General features: G+C 45.9%; 4 protein-coding genes across 7 annotated transcripts; 1 reads left to right on the plus strand and 3 right to left on the minus strand.

Moving 5' to 3' along the window:
- The first annotated feature begins 47 nt into the window (after window positions 1-47).
- On the plus strand, window positions 48-1275 carry fam216a (family with sequence similarity 216 member A). Its single transcript, XM_028971065.1, has 4 exons — window positions 48-158; window positions 543-874; window positions 942-1012; window positions 1113-1275. Exons 1-4 carry the CDS (start codon window positions 48-50, stop codon window positions 1202-1204), a joined length of 606 nt encoding a protein of 201 aa, XP_028826898.1. The 3' UTR covers window positions 1205-1275.
- A 63-nt stretch (window positions 1276-1338) lies between these two features.
- On the minus strand, window positions 1339-5723 carry vps29 (VPS29 retromer complex component). 2 transcript variants are annotated; one of them, XM_028973192.1, is made up of 5 exons: window positions 5616-5719; window positions 4405-4416; window positions 3832-4023; window positions 2290-2525; window positions 1339-1837 (listed from the first exon to the last, which is right to left on the minus strand). In XM_028973192.1, the coding sequence occupies exons 1-5, from the start codon at window positions 5616-5618 to the stop codon at window positions 1720-1722; spliced, it is 561 nt and encodes a 186-aa protein (XP_028829025.1). In that variant the 5' UTR covers window positions 5619-5719; the 3' UTR covers window positions 1339-1719. The 2 variants fall into 2 exon arrangements, with proteins under 2 accessions (XP_028829025.1, XP_028829026.1); XM_028973193.1 differs by lacking the exon at window positions 4405-4416 and having other exon boundaries at window positions 5616-5723.
- Window positions 5724-6280: 557 nt separating this feature from the next.
- On the minus strand, window positions 6281-12292 carry noc4l (nucleolar complex associated 4 homolog). The gene is made up of 15 exons (XM_028973850.1): window positions 12147-12292; window positions 11952-12072; window positions 11509-11615; window positions 11290-11397; window positions 9274-9423; window positions 9078-9180; window positions 8712-8746; window positions 8509-8559; window positions 8312-8423; window positions 7876-7936; window positions 7325-7435; window positions 7085-7248; window positions 6891-6973; window positions 6688-6801; window positions 6281-6504 (listed from the first exon to the last, which is right to left on the minus strand). The coding sequence occupies exons 1-15, from the start codon at window positions 12282-12284 to the stop codon at window positions 6385-6387; spliced, it is 1578 nt and encodes a 525-aa protein (XP_028829683.1). The 5' UTR covers window positions 12285-12292; the 3' UTR covers window positions 6281-6384.
- An 878-nt stretch (window positions 12293-13170) lies between these two features.
- Window positions 13171-16306, minus strand: pus1 (pseudouridine synthase 1). 3 transcript variants are annotated; one of them, XM_028973871.1, is made up of 7 exons: window positions 16044-16306; window positions 15770-15966; window positions 15179-15316; window positions 14679-14691; window positions 13948-14414; window positions 13407-13637; window positions 13171-13327 (listed from the first exon to the last, which is right to left on the minus strand). In XM_028973871.1, the coding sequence occupies exons 1-7, from the start codon at window positions 16099-16101 to the stop codon at window positions 13286-13288; spliced, it is 1146 nt and encodes a 381-aa protein (XP_028829704.1). In that variant the 5' UTR covers window positions 16102-16306; the 3' UTR covers window positions 13171-13285. The 3 variants fall into 3 exon arrangements, with proteins under 3 accessions (XP_028829704.1, XP_028829702.1, XP_028829703.1); XM_028973869.1 differs by having other exon boundaries at window positions 14679-14781; window positions 16044-16305; XM_028973870.1 differs by having other exon boundaries at window positions 13288-13327; window positions 13397-13637; window positions 14679-14781; window positions 16044-16305.
- Window positions 16307-16696: the final 390 nt, after the last annotated feature.

The following is a 16696-nucleotide window of genomic DNA, read 5'->3' on the forward strand; positions in this document are numbered from 1 at the left end:
CTGAGCATCTGTCGAGGTTCTCGGCCATCAAGGTCGTGGTTATTCCAATGGCAACTGGACATGTTTTGGTTCGCCCTTCCATTCCCGAGGGCCTTCTCAAAGAGAAGCAGGTTAATGGACCCTGTGGATTCCTGAAGGTGGTGACTGGTGGTCCACCTGTGGGTTGTCCTTCTCCCTGGCTTTCATGTATGTTCATGAGCGTGAACGACAGTTGGAAGAACTGCTTTGTAAGTGGCCGATCGATTAAGAAAAGAAAGTGAAGTGATCGTCATTGTTACACTGCAGCACAGCGGGCAGCCATGACAGGTGCCCGGGGAGCAGCGTGTGGGGACGGTGCTTTGCTCAGTGGCAACTTGGCAGCTCGGGATTCGAACCTGCAACCTTCTGATTATGCTGCCACTTCCTTAACCACTAGGCCACCACTGCCCCATCTAGGCCACGACTAGATTACATCTAAGGCCGCCTCCTCTGTTTAACCAGGGTGGTTCGATCTCGAAGTAACCACACCAGAGGACGTGTCTGACCACTCCCGTCTCTTCCAGCACCCCAGCCTGACTCCAGGACAGAAGCGTTACCTGCGCGGCGTGGCGGCCGCGCACAGCGAGGGGCACGTGGCGAGGCTGATCCAGCAGCACTACTTCAACATAGTGCACAGATGCATCAGGACGGGTCCGGCCCCTCACCTGTCCGGAGACCCGCTCCGGCTGCTCGCTGCTCGACACACCTCTGAACCCTTCGCGGACTGGAAGCCCGGTACCGTGCAGTCGGAATCCTTCATTTCCGAGAAGGAATCCCAGTCCAGAACTCGGAGAAAGGGAAGACTGGGACCTGAGAGGAGGACCGTTCTTCCCAGCATCGATGGCTCCAAGAGGAGGTGAAGTAAAACTCATGGAGGGCTTTGTGTGCCTTCGTCACCACGTCTTACCGTGTTTGTCCCACAGAGCCGCAGCCACCATGCCAAGGGCACATAAAAAGAGGGCCAACAAGGCTGGGAAAAAGGCGCCTGTCAGGGGTGCGTTGCATTTAAATTGATTAATATTTCAGATGGGTGTAGTTTAATTTGTCTTATTATATATTTTTTTGTGTCTATTTGACATTCCTGCTGTTTTCAGGAACATCTAAACATTATAAAGACGACAGCGCTGAAGATTCTCTGGATGAACTGCTTAAAGACCGCTTTACTGACGATGAAGACGTTTTGTAGGAAACGTGTTTATGTCTGATGTGCAGATTTCTCATAAATATTTAAATGATCTTGTTCCTGGTCAATGTTTTATTGATAACCTCTGGACAGATAGTATAGATAGATATCTGTTTTGGAAAACACACACACAAATGTATGTTTAACAGAAAATGTATTTCTTTTATTAAGTTTAATTTTGTTTCCTTCGGTACAGGGCACGGAAACAAAGTCTACTTACTGACAGGACGTGTTAATAACTAGAAATAATAAAAAAAACAAGTTATTGGTGACAATATGCAAATAACAGTATTGCGTTATTCTCTACAGCCGCCAGGTGGTCCGTCAAAACAGAAGAAAATGCTGCTCTCTCTCTCTCTCTCACACACACACACACACACACACACACACACACACGTTCGTATCAACAGTAATTCACTCTTCTACTCTGTTTAAAATGGACAACATTTTTTAGTTCAGCACTGACGGTGTTGGAGCTGCGGCTGCACCATGAATGACAACGCAGGTCCTCTCGCGTGTTAGGACTTCTTGTACTCGATCCTCTCCACTTTGACGTCATCGCCGATGAGCTGGTAAACGTATGTGACAACCGTGGATGCCTGTATGTCCATCAGCACAAACGATGGTATAATGTTGCTGTAAGGAGACGAGAGACAAACTAAAATGAATGTCCTGTCAAGAGAGGAAACACTGAGACTTGTAATCTAAAGAGGGCCGCTGATCATTAGTGTACTTTTCCATCCTATTACGCCTGTTCAGACCTCCGTGGTAATATACAGCATGGGAGGAAATTCAATCAGACCATTTGCTATAGTACACCTACACAACACCTGCCAGACATAATTCCACATAATAACACCTACCGAGACCTCGGTTGCTGGTAGCGGTCATGTGAACAAGAACAAATGGCCATTTTACCCAAGCATCTACTTTGCTTTTAAAAGTGGGCATTCTGCACCCTGGCTGCACATTTTGCAGGTTTGCATTTGTTTGCGATAATTATGGCATTTGCCAGACGCCCTTATCCAGAGCGACTTAAATTCTTAATACCTTTTTGTATGTGAATAAACAATAATAAGCATTTATACCTTTCCAGTGCAGTGTAGGCCCCAGTCGCAGAACCCGGGTTGATGTAGAATTTGTTCTCATTCTCAAAGGCCTCAAACTTGTGCGTGTGTCCTGAGATGAGGATGTCCACGTCCAGCTGCCGCTGCAGCAGAGCCAGGCTGGCCATGTCCCCCCAAGGGATCACCTGGTGTCCGTGAATGAGGCCGATTTTAAACTGACCCACTGTTACAACCTTCTGTTCTGGGTAATTCAGGTTCTGCAAAAAAAAAAAAAAACGCAGGGGGACGGGAGCAGCAGGTCAGAGGGCATCAGAGGCAAGGGAAACCACCACCAATTAAGTAGGTGAGATGTTGGCTTTGTGGCTGAAAACTAGGGGTAAAATGTGTTGTAATATATACAGCGCATCACTTCCCACATTTTGTTATGTTACAGCCGTATTCCAAAATACTACACACAATGTCCCTTAATTACAAAGCTTCATTGAGGTTTTGGCAAATGTATTAAAAATAAAAAACTGAGAAAGCACATGTACAAAAGTCTTCACAGCCTTTGCCATGAAGCTCAACATTGAGTTCAGGTGCATCTTGTGCATCCTGATCATCCTTCTGCAGCTTGTTAGAGTCCACACACCTTTCTATATAAAGTCCCACAGGTGATAGTTCATCTCAGAGCACAAACCAAGCATGAAGTCAAAGGAACTGTCTGTAGACCCCCAAGACAGGATTGTCCTCAGGCACAAATCTGGGAAGGTTACAGAAAAACCTCTGCTGCTATGAAGGCCCTAATGAGCACAGTGGCCTCCATCATCTGTATGTGGATTCTCCCTAGAGCTGGCCGACCACCTAAACTGAACACTCAGGGAGAACAGTCTAGAAGGACAACCATCTCTGCAGCAATCCACCAATCAGGCATGTATGGTAGAGTGGCCAGACGGAATAAGGTGGCCACTTATTGAAAGGCACCTGAAGGACTCTCAGACCACGAGAAACAAAATTTTCTATTCTAATGAGACAATTAGGTCAGGTGTCACGTTTGGAGGAAACCAGGCACCGCTCATCACCAGGCCAATACCATCCCTACAGTGAAGCATGCTGGTGGATGTTTCCCAGCTGCAGGAACAGGGAGACTAGTCAGGATAGAGGGAAAGATGATGTACAGAGACATCCTGGATGAAAACGTGCTCCAGAGCACTCCTGGAAAGACTGGGGCGTCAGTTATTAAAGTTATTAAGTCAAGATATTAAAGTAGTGGGACTTCAGGACTTGATGGAGCTTGAGAGGTGCTGCAAAGAGCAATGGGTGAAACTCATTCATTATCGGGTGTTGTGTGTAATACTGAGTAGAAAAGGCATTTAATGCATCTTGGAATAAGGCTGTAACATAACAAAATGTGGAAAAAGTGATGTGCTGTGAATACTTTCTGGATGCACTGTACTAAGCCACAAATTCCTCAAATAAAACCAAACCGCTTCATTCATTAGTATTAGCTGCTTCATTTTAGTTGGCAGATAAATGAGCCTGAATGCACTGCAGCGGTTTAATTATTTCTTCTGTTCAGTTCACCTCATCGAAGTCCCCTCGGACGATGTGCACGTCCCCGGCCAGGGTCTTCAGGTAGTCATAGCTCTCTTTGGTGCAGAGGTTCCCGGTGCAGAGGATGTGCTGGATCTTGCCCGGCACCAGCAGCTTTTTGAACTTGGCCGGCAAGCTGTTGCATCGGTGGGGAATGTGCAGGTCACCTAGTACCAGGACCAACTGGCGCCAGGGCGAGTGGTGGATGGGTAGGTAGGTAGGGGGAAAGGAGTTAGAAGTGGTGAGTCCGTGGCCACGTTCCTGTTCACCTGAACCGGCTGCAGAACCGTTAACTCAAATTAAAGCCCTCAGCGCAGCGAATCTGAGCCAGGAGTCTCTTGCAGGATGCCTTGCAAACATCTACATTTTCATCACCTAGGCATCCTGCAATTATTATTTAGACAATCTGATTTTAAAAAAAATAATAAATAAATGTGCAAAAGCATATCAAGGAGATACCAAGGTACATTATGGACTGAGTTCAACCGCCCTGACTGCAGCCCCTTAATCAGAAGAAGCTTGGTTCCCAGAAAGCAAAGCGCCCGGCCGGAGGAGGACACTTACTCTGTGTCCAGACTGAGCACGGCGGACAGGGTGATCGGAGGCGGCAGGAGGTAGAGCGGGGGTGAAGTGGAGGGTGTGTGAAGAGACGAGGACGAAGCATGATCAAAATGGAGAATAAGGAACCAACAAAAAGAGAAAATTAAAAACAAAAACAAAAAAATTGGAATTTTGGAAAGCAAGCAAATGTAGAGGAAAAAAAAAATCTGCATAACTCAGCAGAAAATGTTAGGTGACCATTTCAGTGGTTAGCAGTAGGTGGTTAAAAGTTCATTACAAGCGTGAGTGAGGATTAATTCTCATTATAAAGAAGACCATATTTAAAATAAATTTCAGTTTGGAATAGATCTGCTATAATATATACTTTTTATTTACCTGGGTTTTTTTTCTGTTCTAAACCAAATGGTTCACAAACTGTGGTACTCAAGTTCCCTATAGCGGTATGACAGGATGACCTAGTCATGAAACTAGAAATCAAATCTTCAACGACAGGATCACTGAAACTGAATTCAGAATCCCGTAGTCCTCTCATTACCAAAACATCAACAGCAGCTATTCAACTCAAGTGTTCACCTATTTAACGTGCATTCTATAAGGAAGTATTCTGAATACATTCATTTATGGTCATGTATTCGTGTATTTAATGTGTATTCTATAAGGAAGTATTCTGAATACATTCATTTATGGTCATGTATTCGTGTATTTAATGTGTATTCTATATGGAGGTATTCTGAACACATTCATTTATGATCATTCAGTCATGACTGCAGATGTCAGAGCTGGAGCAGAGCTCTCACTTTGTGCGTATTCTGATTCCTCCTGGTTCTGCGGACGTGAACAGGACCCCTGCTACCGTGTTTTTAACTCTGTTGCAGCTAACGGTGCTCGCAGGCTAAAATCCGCGTGGAAACTCCAGTGCGGCGTTAAAATCACCACGACCTACATCCGGGAGGAGGATAAAACGCCAGCGCAGTAAAACCTCACAGCAAAACCGCTTGAATCAGCGTCAAACTCAGCCAAACAACATCTTTCCCTACTTTTCCCCTCCGCTGTCAGTGTCATGTGACCCTCCACCCATCTCCAGCGCACGGAACACGACCGACAGGCGAAGTCACAGTCCGAAACCCGCCCAGACGCCTCGATCGCGGGCAGCGAGCGCCAGCGACGGCGCGACGCGTTTTAACGACGAATAAAATTGAATGCTCGGGTCTCACCATCTTTCCTCCAGCTGCTGTTTCTGTATCCGCAAGACCTCAGGAAAGAGCTACGTCTGTCGGCTGCGCAGACGTTACGTAAACTGCGCAACGGCTACGCGAACATCGTCAGCCAATCAGAGACCAAGTCGTTCTACGGAAGCCGGTTAAGGACAAATTGATCTCGTTCACAGTCATATATATCAACACTAGATGTCGCGTCGATTACGGGCGTCTACGGGAGCGAATGCGTCAACAGAGCCGCCATCGTGGGAGGGTCTAGCGCTCATTTGAAATGAATGAGCGTCTATCGGGCCAAGCTGGAATACAGAATTAAAATACCATTAACCGGCAATTGTGAGAAGCGATTTTTATTGTCTTGGCTCGTTTCAAATGTCAGATATATTTACAACCATAAAAGTGATACACACCACGAAATGTGTCCTCTGCATTTAACCAATCCCCCTGTTATGAGCAGTGTGCAGCCAGGAATGGCGGCCGGGGAGCAGTGTGTGTGGACGGAGCTTTGCATCAAGGGGTCCTCAGTCAAACCTGGACCTTCTTTCAGAATTTGAACCCACAACCTTTCAGTTACGAGTCCAATTCCTTAACCACTAGGCCGTCACTACCTCAGTCTAACAGACTTTGGTTGGTTGTGCAATCATTACAAACAAAAAACCAATACATTTACACTTTAACAAAAAGAACTTTATTTCAGTACACAACAGAAAATTGAAATTGAAAACAAAACAATAAAACAAAACAGAAATTGCCAGTGAAGCAAAAATATTTAATCCAGGGAGAAGTGTGCACCCAGCACTTCCCTGGCGCTTCTCAGAAGATGTGTGGCTGAATCAAATTCCAGAGGCACAGTGTCACTGGGGGTCTCCTTCAGTTCCCGCTCCATCAGCTATGCAGACCAAAACATAATATAATCACATTCCAACTATTTCCATCAGAAGGTTTTGCATCACGCACCCCACTGATCTTCCAATCAAAGTGTCTAAAAATAGTAATATTCGTTTAGCAGACACCCTTATCCATGTGAAGAGTATTCATGTGTAAACACATTTTTGAAAGTTACTGCAGTCACCTCAAACGGGGAAAGTTCCAGAAGCTCACTGACGTCCACTTCAGTGCTTGAAAGGGGCTGGTTTATGGCCATGGCTGCTTTAGCTACATCTGGGTAATAATGTTTCTGGAGAGTCTGAGGTCATAAAAATTCATTAATAGAAAAAAAAAAACAATAAAGTGTTTCTTTATGCAAGCAGTCAGATGCACAGTCTGGAAGCCCACCTTCAGCTCCCACAGGCTGCTATCCAAAGCATGGCACTGGGCAGGGTCCTCCTCCTCCATTATGTATGGATCATCACAGGGATCTAGGGACACACACACACACACACACACACACACACATACATCTTCATCTTCATCTAATTCATACTTGTTGATAACACAAATGTCAGGAGCAGAGCGGCGACAACACCCACCCCCTGCAGTGGTAGGCCGGTGAATGAGGACTCTGCAGGAAGGGTGGCGGCAGATCAGGTTACAGATGAAGGGCAGTAGCATGAGAAGGACTGCGGGGGGTGCCGTCAGGGCAAGTCGAGAGAGGCGCTTGGCAAACGCAGCTACCAGATATGCAGGAAGGTGGCTGGAGAGAACATAAGACAATTACTAACCCATCAGTGACAGGAGTAGAATCTTCCGCTGCATGTAAAAACACTGACGTTGAGGAGAGGAAGAGGTTTGCCAGGTGAAAGAAGCGAGCTCTGTATTTTGCATGGAAAACTGAAGGCTCCATGAGGCTGTACAGCTTCTTATAGAAGTCTGGGTATTCCCTAAAGACACAGAGGAAAAACAAGTCAAAAGTGTTTTTGGCATTGTGTTACACAGCAAGCACAGCACCCATTAGCCTTGGTGAGCAGTGGGCAGCCATGAAAGGCACCCGGCGAGGAGTGTGTGGTGGTAGTAGCCTAGTGGGTAACACACTCCCCTATGAACCAGAAGACCCAGGTTCAAATCCCACTTATTGTGTCCCTGAGCGGGGGGGGGGGGGGGGGGGGGGGGGGGGGGTCTGTCCCTGTAACTACTGATTGTAAGTCACTCTGGATAAGGGCATCTGATAAATGCTGTAGATGTAAATTTTGTGTGTGGGGATGGTTGCTCACCACTGGCCCAAATCAGTTGAATCTGCTGGGCATTAAAAGGTCAACAGATAATGCTTTATTAGCTCAATAAGTGGAAAATTAGTTTTTTTTTGTAGACAAGATGTACTTACAAGTTATGTTTGTGTATGAGGACAAACAGGCCATTAAGAGCGAGCAGACTAATGGCTCCACCTTAAAGTGAAAATGAAAGAGAATGTTCAGTCTACAAGAGCAATGTTTCGTCAATATTAAATGTTAATGTTTCCAGTATTTATGCATTCTGATTGTCTCATGAGGAATATTGCACCCAAATGAGCTTTCAGACTCCCTTTTTGAAATATTTTGCTTACAACAGATGATTTTTGAATTTTAAACGTTGTGATAACACCCGATACTTAATACAGATACAGATGCGTGCACCTCACTCCACCCTGCTACTCAAGAATGGAAACATTAGCCTTTAACACATTAAATATGATAATAGATTCAAATTTCTTTAATGCTCTAAACGTGCATGAAACACACACACACACATATATATTTTTTTAATTGTTATCCCAGACTCACCAACATCATAAGCCGCCGTGAGGAAGTCGATCATCAGCGTGGGTTCGCTCATGTAGGGCAGGATGGACTCGTGGAAAATCACTAGAACCTTTTTGTACATGTTTCCTGGCAACTGGACGTAAATCACAACCAGTTCATAACTCAGCTCAGTCACACGCCCTGACATCACAAATCATTTTGAGCGTTTCGTGGTTTACCTTACTCTTCAGAAACATCAGCCACATTCGATCAAATACACGCTTGTGTTCCTACACAGATTAATTGTGTGTTATTCCATTTGCTCACTGTGAATCTCCAAAGCAGAGATGTCAGAGATGACAATAAAGTGGACTTAAAAAAAAAAAAAAAGACAAGGAAGAAACATTTACATGTATATGAAAAATATTAAATATGGGCCCACCTTTAATTTAGCTGCTTTCCAATCATCATGTTTAGCTGTGAAGGGAAGTGGGAAGAAGTGTTCTGGTCTGTACTGGGTTACACATTGTTATACCCCCAATATATATTTCACTTATATAGTATCTTTTGTTTTTTGGTTTAAAGTAGATCAAGTCATTTTATTATTAAAACAACCATTAGTTAACCAAAGAGCTTCATGCATTAAAAGTATAGATAAAAAGAAAAGATAAAACAGATAGCAATCCTTTCTTAGTTTAGCAAAGACTCCTAAAAGGAGGTTTCTGGCTGTGTTGATTTGGCTAAGATTTGACTCCTTCACAGCTCTTGATTAACATAAGAAATATCTGAAGGGTAAATAAATTCGCACCTTCTGGTTTGACCATGAAGCTGGACATCTCAGACTGCTGGCTGGGCATGTTGATGTTGGAGAGCAGAGCAAATACGTTGTTCTGGAAAACTGGCATCACAGACTGGCACAAGCACAATAAATGGCAGAAATTACAATCCAACCCTGCCATGTATTAAACTGACAGGCCCCTGCCTCCTACAGAATAAATCCTTACCCCTTTGTGTTTGTCCACGAGTCTGGCCACGTAGTCCCGAACGGAGTTAATGACATAGAATCGGACATCATCCATCTCCAAGAACTCCTGGAACCTGGAGATCAGCATGGCCATGTCTTCGGAATCAGAGAGCAGCCGCTGCACCACACGCTACAGCCAGAGAGATATTAAAGACCACAGTTAACATTAATTCAGAGCTGAATTCAAATAAATGCAAAAAAGAGAGACTACAGTTATAGCCAATTGACACAAATACTGGTTTTCAGAAAGTTTGCTGCATCTGTGTTTTTAGAGCTTTTTGACTGTTGTTTCTGTGGTGTATTGAAGTATAATTAGATGCATTTTATACATTTCAGGCTTTTATTGGCAATCACGTTTATACAAAAATTTTATATTTCAGGTGTCAATGATGTATATTTGAGGTGACATGATGTCAATCAACTTCTGGCCAAATCCTGACTGATGGGGACCAATTCCTTCATAATCAGTGCTTGGAGTTTGTCAGAATTTGGGTTTTTTTTGTTTGTCCACCCACCTCTTGAAGATTGACCACAAGTTCTCAGTTGGATTAAGATCTGGAGAGTATCCCATGGACCCCAAATTTCAATGTTTTTTTCTCCAAGCCACTTAGTTCTCACTTTGGTCTTATGGCACAGTGCTCCATCATGCTGGAAAAGGCATCGTTCTTCACCAAACTGGTCTTGGATGGTTGGGAGAAGTGACTGTCGGAGGATGTTTTGGTACCATTTTATTCATGGCTGTGTTCTGAAGCTAAATTGTGAGTGATCCCACTCGCTTGGATGAGAAGCAGCACCACACATGAATGGTCTCAGGTTGCGTTACTGTTGGTACGAGACAGGACTGATGGTAGCTTTTCTTCTCAGGACAATCATGTTTCCAGATGCGCCAAACAATGGGAAAGGAGCTTCATCAGAGAAAATGACATTACCCCAGTCCTCAGCAGGTCACCCCAGTCTTCAGCGGTGCAATCCCTGTGTTTTGCAGAATATCAGTCTGTCCTTGATGTTTTTCTTGGAGAGAAGTGGCTTCTTTGCTGCCTTTCTTGATACCAGGCAGTCCTCCAAAAGTCTTCTCCTCAATGTGTGTACAGATGGCTTCACACCTGCCTGCTGCCATTCCTGAGCAAGCTCTGCACTGGTGGAACCCCGATGCCATAGCGGAATCATCTTTAGGAGACGTTCCTGGAGCTTGCTGGACTTTCTTGTGCACCCTTTCTTGTGCACTTCATCACTACACAAACTTCTCTCCTTGAAGTTTTTGATGACCCGATAGATGGTTAATTTAGGTGCAATTGTAGTAGCAGCAATATCCTTGCCTGTGAAGCCCTTTTTATTCAGCACAATGAGGACCGCACGTGTTTCCTTGCAGGTAACCATGGCAACAGAGGAAGAACAACGATTTCAAGCATCACCCAGGGCAGTGGTGGCCCAGCGGTTAAGGGAGTGGCCCCGTAATCAGAAGGCTGCCGGTTCAAATCCTGGTCCACCAAGGTGCCACTGAGCACCATCCCCACACACTGCTCCCCCGGCGCCTGTCATGTCTGCCCACTGCTCACCAAGGGTGATGGTTACAAGCAGAAAACACATTTTGTTGTGTCACTGTGATGCAGTGTATCACAATGACAATCACTTCAATTTCACTTTTTCTCCCTCCAGTCTGCTATTCTTACTCAATCAGCATGACAGAATGATCTCCAGCCTTGTGCTCTTCAACCCTCTCACTTGTGTTAACAACGGGATCACTGAAATGATCTCAGGTCCTTTTGTGGCAGGGCTGAAATGCATTGGAAGTGTTTTTTTTCAGGGGATTAAGTTCGTTTTCATGGTAAAGAGGGACTACGCAATTCATCTGATCGCTCTTCATGACATTCTGCAGTATATGCAAATTTCCATAAAAACTGAAGCAGCAAACTTGAAAACAGGATTTTTGTCATTCCCAAACTTTTGGCCATATATGTAGAGGACAAGAGAGTGCGGTCAGCTGGTGAATACTGACCTGTACGAGCTCTCGGGGGAAGTTGTAATGCTCGCTCCAGCTCTGGTCCTGCAGAGGATGCTTGGCCTCAGCTGCAGCCAGTTTCATCAGAACACAGAGACACGTCTCCTGCAACAGAGCAGACGACCGGGACATCAGAACAGGCCTGGACCAAGGAATTCACTGGTTGTGATAATAACTACGAAGTTAATCGTACGGAGAGAAACATGCAGCCCGCACCTTTACTTGGTAAACGCTGTGTCCCATGTTCTCCAGCAGCAGCTCTATACAGCTGTTGTAGCGGTGCCTGACGAACATTCGGTACTTATCATCCGGATTGTGGGACCCTGGAACATGGAATCTTTTAAGGAAACTGTATATTGGCAAGGATCTTGCAGCATGACTATTTCATGATATATTGTGATACTGTACAATATTGCGATATTCTACATCACGACAAGATCCAGCTGTACAGCGCCATCTACAGGAGTGGAGGTTGATTCTCATCTCTGCTGACCTCACTAAAGAAAACGCTTGACGGCACCACCCGGTAGAGTGAATTTGAATACGAAAATATGGCGAAGTATTGCTGTCGAACCACACATATAATCCTAGATGTTTTTGAAAAGCCAAGTGCTCTGGCGGCAACAGGTTCTAGGCGCGTTATATATAAACGGACGTACCTTCCAGCAGCCGCTCCTCCCCGGGAAGCTGCCCCACGAACAGGTCTCCTCTCTCCAGCAGCGCAGCGAACAGCCTACAGCAGGCGTGCGCCGCGCACACGACCCGCTTCTCTTCATCCGACTGGAACAAAACCACAAACAGTCACCGTGGCGCCGGACAGGAGCTTTTACAAAGACGCCGCGGGACCCACGCACCTGCAAATACGCCAGGACATCGAAGATGTCGTTCGCGTGTTTCCTGCTCCCGATCACGAGCTCTACTTTGGCGCTGATGTCGCGTTTGTAGTTCGTCTTGTTCCCGGCGCTCACGTTGGCGTCCCTGGACGGCGCCATGACGCCCGTGTGGATCGGCGCGACGCCGCGCTGTTAGGTTGGACGTGCTGCCACCGTGCGGCCGGCGGCGGAACAACAGACGGCGTCGCGCCTCGTTTTACTACTAAACTACAGCGACATTTTACAAAATACCAAATGTTCTGACAATACAGTGCCAAATTACACATGGAAAAGAACGTTGGTGTGTAACAAACCCATCTACGATAAAGTTTCACTGCTCTGCTCATTGCAAGATAATTAATGGAACAATAATAATCAAGCAAGTGACAGACTCGCAGGAACTAGAGACTAATTGTTCCCCTCTAAATGTATTCAGATATTCCATAAATTAAATCGCTGCCATGTCAAGACACACATTTATTGTATACGAGTGAAATTGTTGTGCAAATTTATTGCACAACAAATGTATTGCATACGAGTGAAATTGTGTGCAAAGCTTCTAACGCAGTAGACGTGTGACAAAAAGACAATAATAATATATGCAAAGAAACAAATCTGCATTGTAGAAATAATGAACAGAATAGCAATATGCATAATTATACATACAAATTTTAACTAACTGTATTTAAAATGAAGTGATTGTCATTGTGATGCATAGCACACGGTGTCCTCTGCTTTTAACCGTCACCTTTGGTGAGCAGTGGGACACCATGACAGGCGCCCGGGGAGCAGTGTGTGGGGACGGCACCTTGGTGGTTTGGTACTTGAACCCGCGACTTTTTGATTACGGGGCCGCTTCCTTAACCACTAGGCCACCACTGCCCACATCAGGCGTAGACTGACTTCTGGACTGGAGTTCTGATCAAGTTATGGTAATAGATGGGATAGCGTAAGTTTTACGGCCCAGTCACAGGTTTCCACAGAAAAAGATTCACAAAACAGACACTTTCTAAAAAGAAAATATTTATTTCAAAATGTGTGACGAGTAAAACTAAAGGTAACTACAATATATAAAAAAAAACAAAAAAAAAAAACAACATTTCCAGCAGTTCCACTGTTCTTCAGTCCGATTCATTCCCACGGTCATCATCACCATCTCCAGCCTGATGGAAAAAAACAGACGTGAGACTGGCGTCTTAATTGCGCGAACATGTTCTGCACGTTCCTCCCACCTCACGTTACCTGCTCTCCGTCTCCGGATCGCCGCAGCTCGGTTGACGTGGTGTCGAAGCTGTGATTGGACAACGTGGCCAGCCAGCTAATCATGGACTTCTCCTGCCGCTCAGTTTCTATTATACTGGTGTAGATGTGCTCCTCCTTGAAGGCGGCGATCGCCTCCTCCTCAGCCGTCCACTCCAGGGCCTCGTGGACTCCATCCCCACCAAAGCGCTTGTTGTACCGGTCAAAGTGAACCTGTGGCACAAAATCATCATACCTGATGTTTAATCAAAATTCGACTTTTATTCGCCACGTACAATCATACAGGGTACGGTATGAAGTGTAATGCTTGCGCGATTGCTGTTGACATCACTATTACAAATATAAACAACTATTATAAATTGAGTTTTTTAAACAAATTATATGTAACGGGTAGGAAAATATTTATTGTATAGTGAAGATGTGCAAATGACTTCAATTTGTTCCATATGTGAGTCCAGAAGTTGTTTGAAAGTGCTGGAGTGTATTGGAGTTCTATGTACTGTTGTTGAGAGCTTTTACTCACCCTCTCCAGTACGAGGCCCAGTCCCGGGGCCTTGGGGACGTCCACTTTCTCCTCCCCCCAGCTGCGCTCCAGAACCTCCTCCCCGGCGTAGCCCTTCACCACCGCGATCACCAGGCCAATCATCTTCCGGATCTGGTGCATCATGAAGCTCTGTCCTCGCACAGTGATGACCGCGAACTCCGCCCCCTGCCGCAGGAAGGGCTCGCTGCACGACATCTGCGTGATGTAGCGCTTGGCGCTGGGGTCTCGGGGACCCTTCTGTGAGGTGAAGTTGTGGAAGTTGTGGGTGCCCTTGTAGCAGGCGAACAGTCGATTCACCTTCTGGAGCGTCGCCGGGTCCAGGGAGAACGAGGCGTCGTCCTGGGCATGGTCTTTTGGTTTGAAGGCCACGGTGGGAAGCAGGTAGGAGTACGTTCTGGCATCACAGTTGTTTTTGGAGTTGAAGCCACCCGTTACTCGCTTGAAACCTACAGATTATTGCAAAATTGTCTGTGACATGACAAATCAATATCTATATCACGAAAACAGATATTTGATTATTGGCAGCTTATTATGGCTAGTAGCACAGACCACCTTTAACACAACCAGGTAAATTGGAATGTCATTGACGAATTCCAAAATGTCTTATTCCCATGATCCCATGTGCCTGTCCCTGGCTGAGATTGCAATGACTGGCGAACAGTCCGGTGGGTGTTTATGGCTTCGTACGGTTCATAACGGCAGAGCCTCACCCAACACTCGTATCTGTGGGGGAAGTTCAGAGTTGATTTTAGCCAGGATGTCGTCGATCAGCCACACCTTGAGGGACACGACCTGACCCGCCGCAGAAACGCCCTGTGAAGACCGACATCAGCAGAGCACGTCATCAGTCTGAGACACGGTCAAAATACGCGCCTACGTTAAATATCAACATTTTTGTATACAGATTTAGACCACCGGGTGGTGCTGTCTTTACTGACGTCAGCAGACATAAGAATCGGCGCGTAACTACAACCTCCTCTCCTGTAGATGGCGCTGTACAGCTGGCTACTTCGAGTAACTGCGTGATGTTTCGCGTGAAATCGCAAAACATGACCAACCAATCACAGCATCTTGTATTTCAGCTCAGTGAACGGTAGAATATCGCAATACGTACAGTATCACGATATATCGCGATATAATCGCGACACCGTTGCCGATACAGACCCCCCTTTTTACTAGAGCATTTTGGAGCCTCGTGGTGCCGCCTCACCTTGTCAGTCCTGGCGCACCTCTGGAAGGACATCTTCTTCATGTCGTCGCCGTGGTTCTCCGGGATGCAGGCGGCCCTGACCAGCGCGGCCACCAAATCGTCTTCTATGGTTTTGAAGTGGGAGCAGCCCGGATTTCTCTGCGGCGGCGGGAAAGAAAAGCGGGCCGTCAGAACCGCCTTGGACAACGCAACAGGTGTTCCATCATTTCATCCTACTTATCGAAAGGTCCTACCAAAGGCAACTGCGCTTGCGCACGCCCATAAACGCATGCTGCCATCGGACGGTTTTCAAAGTTTAGTTGGAGTAGTTACAGGAAAACACGGTACGTGCAGCGCCAAATACTTGTGTTTCTGAGCTATCAGAACATATCTGTTGCTTTTGGACAATAAAGTGTCAACATTCAGGTAAAACACTGGTGGTAGGACAAAAACATTACTTGTGATTTATAGACTATATAATAATTATGCTATTATACTAACAAGTTGCACATCGCATTTATAAAGCTAAGAACAGTCGCTAAAAATATGCTGCGGTAGGCAATTCTGACAAGGTAGGACAATCCGACAGAACACCTGTTAAAGAGCGCTCACCTGCATGCCGTAGTAGCCTTTCCCCGAATACGCCATCAGCAGCACCACCTTCCTCTTGGGAAACCTCCTCCCGTCTTCGCCTCCGTCCTCGGCCCCGGTCTTCAGCCTCTTCTCCGCGCTCTGGGCGCCGCCGGGCTCCGCGCTTCTCTTCCCAGCCTCCCCGTCTCCAGCCATCTCACCCGGCGACCCAACCAGACCTAACGCGGCAGGGAGGACCTTGCGAATGAACAAGAAAAAAAAAAGTCCTGGCGCATGTCCGGATAACGGTACTCACCTCGACACACAACCCTCGGATTCGGCACAGCGCAGAACAGCTGCCGAAGCTTCAGCATCCCCGCCTCAACAGACGCATCGTTTTTTTTATAATCGCCCCAAAAGCACACATCAGATTAAACTTCTACCCTATAATTGTAGAGGGGAAACTAAACGACGGGACAGAGCCCGTTCGCATCCCACACAAACCTAAACATACTTCACTTCAACACGCTGTCGTGGAAGCGCTGAACTCTGAACTCTCACCCTCCGCCCAGTCTCGCGAGAAGTAGTTAGCAGCGAGCGTAGCCACACATGCTATTTTTAATATATAAAATTAACCACACGTAATCACAAATCACACGTTTTGCTCCTAATGTTCACAGGTGTCACATTTAATTCAGTGACCGTCCTCTGCTAGCATAAAGCAAATTTCTCTGACGTCAGCGCATAGCTCAATTGTTTCACATAGTTAGCAAAACTTTTGTCATTTGAGACGCCTTTGTCATCTTTAATGATTAACCAATGGGGCTTGTTCTTTGTGACCACGTGATGCAACGCGGAAGCAAGTCGAAATCGTTGCGCTCATGGTGCAAGAAATGATTTGAGAAGAAGGCAGACTTCTACTTTGTTGTAGAGTAAAAATATTTCTGCAGATTAAACTGGCAGACGACG

Source organism: Denticeps clupeoides, chromosome 3 (genome assembly GCF_900700375.1).
Source record: "Denticeps clupeoides chromosome 3, fDenClu1.1, whole genome shotgun sequence".
NCBI lineage: Eukaryota > Metazoa > Chordata > Actinopteri > Clupeiformes > Denticipitidae > Denticeps > Denticeps clupeoides.